At 31.0% G+C, this 10,045-nt stretch overlaps 1 protein-coding gene and 1 pseudogene across 1 annotated transcript; both read right to left on the bottom strand.

The window, feature by feature from the left end:
- The window catches only part of LOC105128915 (U3 small nucleolar RNA-associated protein 18 homolog), a 4,266-nt pseudogene extending 4,123 nt beyond the window's left edge, over positions 1 to 143 (bottom strand).
- On the bottom strand, positions 129 to 1,717 carry LOC105128661 (phospholipase A1-Igamma2, chloroplastic-like). Its single transcript, XM_011030425.1, has one exon. It carries the CDS (start codon positions 1,593 to 1,595, stop codon positions 294 to 296), a length of 1,302 nt encoding a protein of 433 aa, XP_011028727.1. The 5' UTR covers positions 1,596 to 1,717; the 3' UTR covers positions 129 to 293.
- Between the last annotated feature and the right edge of the window lie 8,328 nt (positions 1,718 to 10,045).

Below are 10,045 nucleotides of genomic sequence, written 5' to 3'. Positions count from 1 at the left end.
AAAACAAAAAAAAAAAACTTCTTAAGACAAAACAATAAAACAGATAAGAGTAAATGCTGCATTTGGGAGAAAAGTTGGGTTAATTTTTAAGAATTTGCTTTGAAATAATGTTTTCCTGCAAGCTTGTAACTACGAATGGTCATCAAGGGTGATAAATTATTTATAAACTCTTCCAATAAAGAAATCAATCCTTGCATCTTAATATTGTTGATTTAATAATAGAGAAGCATAAGAAAAAATTTACTGAGAAAATACAGACAAGCTTTTCAACACTGAATAAGAATAAGAATAACTTACCCATCAAGCAAATGCAAAAGAGCCTCCAAATTGTGTGCACAAACCGGGTCGCCCGTTTGTTTCAAAAATGGCGAATTCTTATGATCCAGAGCCAGCTCCACTCCAACATGCGAGTAACACCATGGCAATCCCTCAGTCAACTTCATCAACATAGGCGGCACTTGTTCATTCAAAAACAATCCAGGTGATTTAGGCACCACATCCTGCACGTTAACCACCCTCAAAACCTTAACCCCCAATGATTCAATCCTTTCCTTGAACCTAACATTCCCGACCCGAGGACCCGAAAAGGAAAACACAGAAACAGGCAATGCCCGACTGTCTTGCATCACATGTAAACCCGTTTCCACGATATCGTATGCACTTAGCATAGCCAGAGCACCGCCTAAACTGTGACCAGTAATAGTAATGCTCATTTCCTCATCAGCATACATTTCAGTCAACCTTTTAACCTCCGCTAAAATCTGCTCTCTAGCTGAATATTTACAAAACCGACAATTCTCATCTTTGTCCGTATAAAGATCCAAGAATCCGGATTCGACCTTAACAGTGGGATCGGGACACGGGATTTTATTATCATTGACTGGCTTGAGAAAGTCCATTAAATCAGCAATCCACTCTAAACGTGTCACCGTGCCCCTCCACGCAACAGTAATGTCACGGCGGCCTAAACGTTTTGTTGTTTCGTCGTCGGAAACTGCAACGTATCCAATCCAACTGGCTGAGTTGCTCCAAACTTTAGGCCAGCGAGATTTTTTGAAAAAATTCGGAAGTTTGATAGTTGATGTGGCATACAAGTATCTAGTGACCTCGTATCCATGTCGTGTCATTCCTAGAGACTCGAAAAACCTGTGACTCATAAACCTGCAGCTGCCACAATATTTTGAAAACGGATCGAAATCAAAAGCATCATAGCAAGCTTGTGCCATCTCGCCATATCTGATGAGTTCTGATCGTAAGAGTGGATCCATTGGGTCAAGAAGGCCAACCCAGTCATCTTTTCCCTGGATTTCTCTCCACACATCGGCCAGTTTTCGCTCTGGTTCTTTGGTGTTTGTATTGGTATTGTAGTCCTGTTCTTTTTCATGCTTGGTGATCGTGGATGTTAATGACTCGCTTGCTTTGGACAAGACACGAGGTATGGCACTGGTGGATGTTTTTCTTTCGAAATCTATGGATCTTGATACGCCAAGTTGAGAGTTTTGGCGAGGAAGGTGTGCAGGGGAGAACCTTTTGGATTGGAAGATGTCTTGTTTGAAAGGAAGCTGAAGCGTGTTTGGTAGAGAGAGATTGGCCATTATTGCTGAATTGAGGAATGTGTGAAGCAAACACAAGGCGGCCACTGAAATAATACATATTTTCGGAGGGTGTGGTATGGTAGCTAACGATGACGAGTCATTGAACAAGTGATAAAAATAATAGGGCGTGGTCTGGTAGCCAGCTGAGTTGAAGCTATCCGTTTTATAGAACTTCTTTGAATTTTTCATTGCATGTGATTGGTTCGCATGGGTTACTCGGAATCATGGAATTGACTATTTCGGTATTCTATATGACTAATTCAAGAAAGTTCTGGAAGGCGCGGCACTCCCTTTTTGTTGTATGTTGAGTAGTGAGATCTGCAGGCAGTTAGCAGTTGTCGCCTAGCGGAACAGGAAGAGCTAAGTCGTTCATACTTCGGGACTTCTGGACAATTTTACTTAATTAGATTCTAACACAACATACATACCAGGATAAAATTGCTTCTTGTAGTTCAAACCCCTTTAAATACACGTAAAATATATATAAAAAATAATATAAATTATATTTTAAAAACTTATGTATTTAACAATTTAAATTTTTAGATTTTTAGATTAAAATAATTCTTTTAATTATATAATGTTGGAATAATTATTTTTTCTTAAATGATCATAAATCTGAATTTCATTGTTTTGTTTTTTTAATTGAAATTAATTAATAATACAAGTTGGCTTAATTTTTTTATAAAACTGATACAAATAGCTTTTTCTAGTTATAAGAGTACTTTAACATTAAAATAAATGAAAAATCATAAAACATATTGTGCCACATAAAAAGGTTGGATCATAAACTAGCATAATCTGAACATATAATCTATGGAGTGAGTCTCTGGAATGATCTACAATTAGGATCCTGAAGTAGATTATGAAATTAGAAACAGCTCGCCTCAATCAACTTAGGGTTGAGAATGGGGTTGCTTTATTTTTATATATTTTTTAAAAATATATTTTTTTAAAAAAATATTTGTTTTTATGGTTTTAATATGTTTGATATTAAAAATGAAAAAAAGGTATTTTAATATATTTTTGAACAAGATTTACTTTGAAAAAACACACTATTACACAACAACAAATACATTCTTAATGTCCCATACTATAGAGATCTGAATCAACCTTTTTCAACGGGACATCCAAACCCCCAATCGAACATTCACATCAAGAAATATGATGAACTTATGCTGTGATACTTGATTACTCTTTCAGATCGATACCCGTTATGAGATTTATGTTTGTGAACCCAGCCCATATCCTAGATTAATTCAAATATTTTACAGATAATTGTTGTGCGAAACGGCCCTTGGTCCTGTTGTTTTGGTGTGGTGTACCAGCACTACAGTATCATATATGTGTAAGCTGCCCGAACACCCTATGTAAATCATTAAAAAAAAAAAACACTGCATTCCGCCAGCTTGATTTACTTCACGTGAGAAAAATAAATTAATGATCGATGATCCATTCAAGGCCACCTTCTTTGTATTTTCAGCATTCCAGCAGGATTAAAGAATCCAACGAAGCAGAAGTTTTGACTGTTAAAAAGGCTAACGGAGATAAGTGCAGCTTCAGGATCAGCAAGAGAACTGGATATTGGGTTATTGAACTGATTCTGCAAATGTTTATTCATGGCTAGCAACTTCCGCTGTCAAGCAGTGGAGGGTACAGAGCCTGGGGAAAAAACAGAAGACAGTTCAATTAACTCACGCACCGACGGAAGAGAACGTCGTTGAGGTATGAACAGAAACCAAAAACTTGGAGCTTCAACGTAAATTTCTATGTACTTTGTAAGTTTTTTATTTACAAGTGTTAAGCCATTAACTTGTAGGCTCGTATATATCCTGTATTCAATAAAGCTTCTCGGTCATCACGAGAAAAATTCATGATTGATCCTGTTCAAACTTGTCTGCAATCCTCAGAGAAGACAGCAATTTTGTGCTGATGTGTTTTCTTCGTGCAACAGTAGTAGATTAAACAATGAGGGCGTGATTTAGTTTTTAAAAATAAAAATAAAAACTAAAAGCCAACACTAGTAAATTTTGTGGTCTTGTGGCATTTGTTGTTGCCTTTATTTCAAATTAATATTTTTTTTATTTTTTTATCATTTTATTACTATGATATAAGAAATAAATTATAAAAAATTATATATATATATATATTATATTTTAATACATTTCTAAATATAGAATATTCTAATCACTGCTACATTTTCACGTATTCTTTAAATTCACAACACCGTGAATTGAAATAATATTATGATGTCTGTACCTCTCTTAACAAAACTGATAATTGTTGCTTTTAAGAGTATTTTTGTCTGTTATGGGGGGTTCACTTTTATATCATAGTGAATTATCGAACTTGCCCCTGGAAGCTAAAAAACGACTGGTGTGCAGGGACATTTGTTTATTTTTCTTTTAGTTTCTTGGGTAATTAATCAAGAGTGGTTGTTGTGTCTTTTAGTAATTATCTAATATTATTTAAATAATTAACCTGAGGCACGTGGAAACTCTAGTAAACTTGTGGTGGCACGCGTGACTAATTTACATGGCCAAAACGTAACTTTTAATGCTATCAAAAAATATAAAATTAAAAATATTAAAAATATTATCAAAAAAAAATATAAGAAAGGATTTCAGCGTGCCCTAAAAATAATTACATATTGGTTGAGGAGGTCAAAAATACAAAAATTAAAATTTGACGATGTTTTATTAATTGATAAGAGCTTTATTGACAGAAAAAAATTAATTTGAGTAAAAAAAGTCCAAAATTAGATATTTATGAACTCAATTAAATTTTATTAAAGGTTTAATTGAATTTATAGAGAATTTGATTGTAAGAAAAAATGATTCTAGAGTCAATTTGGGATTTAATGGGAAGAAATTAAAGTTTTGAGGTCAAATTATAATTTTTAAAAGTTAATTTAATCAAATCAGGGGCTTAATTGCATAAATATTAAAGTTTGATGGCCAATTAGGAACTTAATTAAAGAAATTTGAAACCAATGACCAAAATGAAAAAGACATGTAAGTAAAAAGGCTGAAATTAAAACCGATCAGAGGCCCAATTGAAAAAATTAAAAGTTTATTGATCGATTAAGGGTCATATTGTATAATTTCAAAATCAAAGAACAAGGTGAAAAAAGGCGGCTAATTTCAAGGTTGCTATTGGATTTTTGGTAGGGATGCAATTGTATTGATTTTTAAATCGAGATTGTAATTTAGAACTTGATTGAAAAAATTACAAATTGATGACCAATATAAAATTTAACATGTTTTCTGCCGCATTTTTATTTAAATGAGACAACGAGTTTTAACCAGAACAACGTCGTTTCATACATTGTTTAAAAAAAAATCCAAAACCATGTCGTTTTGAACAGCACCGCATGCCTTCTTCTTCCCTTTGGCATGCAGAAAATAAAGGAATGAAGCTTTTGTTCCCTTGTTTTCACCGCCTCTTCTTCCTTTTTTTTTTTGCTTAAAAAGATGCCGATAAAACTTCCTACTTGTCTGCCACATGATAGAAGAAGAGGGGATCCACCTGAGGGTTGTTGTGGGGCGGTAGCATAGTAACCGCACGTCCCTTCTATTTTTGCCCATAAAAAAGGGGGCAAAACACAGAGAAAAGGAGGACGCAGGAAGAGCAAAAAGAAAGAGAGGGGAGAGAGACCAAGACCGAGAGAGAAAGAGAGAGGGACAAAACAGAAGAGAGAGAAAAAAACTAAAAGAGAAAGAAGAGGAACAAAAGGAGAAAGAATAAAAAACAGGGAGAGATAGGGGAAGCAGAGGAAGAACTGGTGAAAACAGTCATCGCCGGCATCATATCCGCCATCTCTAGCCACCGCAAACAATAGCAACCGCCTCCCTTCACACTAGGTACTCTTCTCTCCTTCCTTGCTTCATTTTGCTATTTTCATCCATTTGCATGCAGAATATGAGCAATTCACGTTCTGCAGCAAGATGAAAATAATTGGGGGGTTACTGTGTTGTGCACAGTAACCAGCCAATTAGCATTATGGGCCTGTGACGGCCTATTGTTACATATTAGACCGATACCAGCCCATTTTGTTTTGGGTCTGTACTAGCCTGTTTCATTTTGTTCTGTGTTAGTGCGGGCCCGTTTCATTTTGTTTTGCACCGGTGCTAGCCCGTTTTGTTTAATGTTAGGTCGGAGCCGGCTTACTTCATTTTATGTTGGGCTGGAGCAGGTCCGTTTCATGTCGGGCTGATGTCGACTCATTTTCATGTTAGGTCGATGCTGGGCTATTTTATTGTATGTTGGCCCAATTTTTTTTATACTAGGTCGTGTTGGCCCATTCAGACAAATACATCATAAAAATATAAATCTAATATTAAAATATGTGATTTTCGTCAAAACTTCCAAAAACACCAAAAAAAAATATGTATTTTTGTACATACAGTCAAGTGTTTCGAATCTGAAAAATCATATTATATTTTTCATACATCAAAAACAATGTTTTGGCATGGATGTTGGCTTTAATAACCAGTTTATTAAAGTCAAAAGAACATTGGCCAGAATTTCAAAAACAATAAAAAATTTTATTTTGTTTGTCTCTTGATATCTGGGGTATGATATTACACGTAATGCATGTTCTAGATATTTATTTCTTTTTCATTAACAATATAATGGTTTTACCACATTAAATTAAGAACCTTCTTATTGAAAATGGTTTGTCTTGAACTTTATATAGGCCAATGATTAAAAACCACAAAATAAGACTTTAGATTTTATCAAACAAAACAATGCAACTCACGTCAGGTAATGTGTATTTAGTGTGCTAATACCTTTTTTTACGTAACCAATCTCCATACCTGATTTCTAAGACTAGTCAGAATTTCTAGTGGCCAGAATACTAGATGGTGATTTCCATTCAATTTTTTCACTGACAGGAGACATAAAAATTCCTTGTCTCTTCATATTTTACCAGAAAACACACCACATTCCATCTTTTTCTAAAAGGTGGACGATTGTCGTACACGTGAGACAAATATGGCAATAGAATCCTTTTGACAGTCTTTACATGACAAGATGGCGTTTATGTTCCTTTTCTCTTTTAGTTCATCATCAATGATCATCTATTTTTTTCTCACTCATCTTATGAAAATGGGTTCTTCCTAGAAAATATTCAATGCAAACTTTTAATTAGTTTTGTCTTAAGGTTTGGTCTACATCTTTCAATTAGTATATATATGTTTTATCTTAGATACTTTGCATGTATAAAAAATTATTTTTAATTTCATCTCCTGTATTTTTTTTTAAAAAAAATTAATTATAAAAAAACTCAATGCAATCCTCTAGTTAATCTTTTTTTTTTCTAGACTTGGCCCCTCGTCTTTTTTCTTTTTATTTGTTTAATTTTAAATAAATTATAAAATTAGTATTGTTTTCAATCTCACCTTTATAATTTTTTTCATATTATTTATATTTATTGTATTTAAAATGGTTGATGTAATTAGTTTGTTTTTTGATTTCATACTTCTTGTGTTTTTTTTTCTTGTTAGATTTTTTTAACTTTATTTTTTTAACTTGATTTTATTTTGTAATCCCATCCTTTAATATTAAATTTGACAAGTGTTGACCTTCTTAACTAAATTAAAGTCCAGAGTTTAATGAGTTGCGAGTTTGAAATATTAATTCAAAGTTGGGAGTTCGCTCGAGTTTGTTTAGTTTTTTTTTATTTTTTTAATATTTTTTTCTTGTTTTATCATTTGATATTTTTATTTTATTTTCAATGGGATTTTTTTGTCTCTTTTAAGAGTAACAGAGGTTACCTTGAAGTTTTTTTCTTCTTATATTTGCTAAATCTATGTCTTTTAAATGGACTTTTTAAAACTGTAGTAAAATAATTTATCTTATTTTTCAATGTTAAATTAGCCTCATGTTTCATGCTATTTATTAGATCTTGTCTTTTTAAAAGGAATTTTGTTTTTTTTTTAATATTTATCTTAACTCACCCTTTAACATTAAATCTATTTGATACTGAGCTTTTTGGTTGAGCCCGTGATTAAAATTTAACGAGTAATGACTTTGAGAGATTAACTTGGGTTTAGAAGATTCTTTCAAATTTGTTTGGTTTTCTTGTTGTTTTTAGCTCTTTTTTTTAGTTTCACCCTCAAATACTTTCTTGTGTTTTTTTTTAACTTCTCATGAGAATTTTCATTTGTTTTAAAAAAAACACGGATTACCTGGATTTTTTTTGGCCTTGTTCAATTTAGAATTTTTTTTATGAGGATTCTTGCTTTTGAATAAATTAAATCAACTGATTAAATATAAATATCAAATATTTTTTGGGCTTTGTTGTAATTTCTTTTGAAACTCAACCCGCCCCTGTCCCTCAAGTTACGAGCCAACCCGCTTGGTTGAGGAGAGCTTCAAAACAATGTGTTTTGATTTTATTTTTTTTGAATTGTTTTTTTTCAAAATTCATAATCACTCTTTTTAATTTGATTTTTGTTTTGAATTATTTTTTTTTGAAATTGTAGCCTTATGATTTTTTAATTTTGCTATTCAATTCAATATTTGATAATATTTGAACTTTGCCCGTTAATGTTTTTATTTTTTATTTTTATTATTAGTTTTCTTTACCAGATTTTAATTTATTATTTTTTTTATCCATATTCTTTTTTGAAAAAAATTTCATTGCCCAAGTATGCTAAATTGTTTTAAATATTTTTTTTGTTTGTTGATTTTTTTCTCTTGATTTCATCATTCAATGTTTTGATTCTTTTGGATTGACAATTGTTATTTCTTTCAATTCTATTTTCATGATATCAAGTTGTTAATTTTTTTTCCTTTATAAAATACACTTATAGGATTTTTTTTTTAAATATTTGTTTTGTCTGTTTATTTTTTTTTATTGATTTCATCATTCAATGTTTTGATTCTTATGGATTGACAGTCGTTATTTCTTTCAACTTTTTTTCTATAATATCAATTCATTTTTTTTAGAATATACTTATATGACTTAAATCAGGGATTATCATTTTTAATTTGATTTATTTTTTATCAAAAAAAATAATCAAATTGGTTTAAAAAAACAGAAACCAAACTGAAATCTGTTCAAATCGACTGGTTCGATTTGGTTATTTTTGAACAAAAACTGTTTTTTTTGTTTGACTTGGTTTTTTATATTTTACTCGTTTTTTTTTTGTTTTTTCAGTTTGAGTTTAATTTTTTCGATTTCAAACTTATAAAACAGATCCGAACCAATTGGTTTTTTTTAAAAAAATTCTAATCAGTTTAATTGATGTTTTTTTATAATTTATTTTTTTAATTTTCTTAGTTTAATTAATTTTTCAGTTTTTTTCTCACCTCTAACTTAAACATTGATTTCTTACACTTTAAAAAACTGCTTTTTTTTATACGTATAAACGGGGTCAAGTTATTATTAGTAGAGGTCAATTTACAAATGATAAGTTATAAGTGCAGCTGATAAGCGACAAGTTAGCCAAGAAGAACCAGGCTAAACGAAAATAATCAAAACAATTCAAATTACATAATTTTCGAAACAAATGCCATGTGATGTAATATATAAAGGCAATCAGTTAAAAATCAATTTTGTTAAGCAACGTGCGTATCTGTTGTTACAATACAACGTGTATTTTAAAAGTATTTTTTATTTAAAAATAAATTAAAATAAATTATTCTATTTTTAACATCAATTAAAATTATTAAAAATCATAAAAAAGCTTTTAATTTGATATATTTTTTTAATATAAATATTTTTTTAAAACATATCTAAAAACAATGGGGAAGGCAGTACTAAATAGACATCTATCTTCACTCATGCGTGTCGTACTTTTATATTCTATCGCGCGAGATCCTTCACATGGAATGCAGTCCTTTTTTAAGTTTTCTCCAAGTCTTGATGAATATCTCCTAATTTTGGGTATTTCTATTGTTGTTTTTTGATTCCATGGGTGCAAACAATTGAAGCTTCCCATCCTTTTTCTTTTTTGCCACTGAGAATATCGTTTTAAATCTTTTTATGTTAATATAATAAAATAATTGAAAAGTATATAGAAAATATTAAATTAATATTTTTTCAAATAAAAAACACAGAAACAAAACGAACTGCATTAAAATTGCAGTCAAGATCAGGAATTACTCTAATCTTCTCCCGTGACGAGATACTTTTTATTGCACTCGAATATTATATGATAAATAAAATAACGTTGTTTCAAGCGTGACGAGCTCGTTATCACTAGCCCAGAAGCCTAGTGGTCACGTGACAAATACCTCAGCACTAGTTATTTGTTTGCCGATTTATTTTTCCGAACCATACCATGACAATAATATTAAGGGCTGTTTGATTCAGTGTTATAAAAGTGTTTTTAAAAAAATTGAATTTTTTTTATTTTTTTATTAATTTTAAATTAATATGTTTTTAGTATTTTCAAATTATTTTGATGTGCTGATGTTAAAAATAATTTTTAAAAAATAAA

This window comes from Populus euphratica, unplaced genomic scaffold (genome assembly GCF_000495115.2).
Source record: "Populus euphratica unplaced genomic scaffold, PopEup_1.0 scaffold11.1, whole genome shotgun sequence".
NCBI classification, from domain to species: Eukaryota; Viridiplantae; Streptophyta; class Magnoliopsida; order Malpighiales; family Salicaceae; genus Populus; species Populus euphratica.
This window is presented reverse-complemented; position numbering and strand designations above follow the sequence as displayed.

Bases quoted from the DNA above. Each gene is read 5' to 3' on its own strand.
- LOC105128661 (XM_011030425.1), bottom strand. From the start codon at position 1,595: ATGGCCAATCTCTCTCTACCAAACACGCTTCAGCTTCCTTTCAAACAA.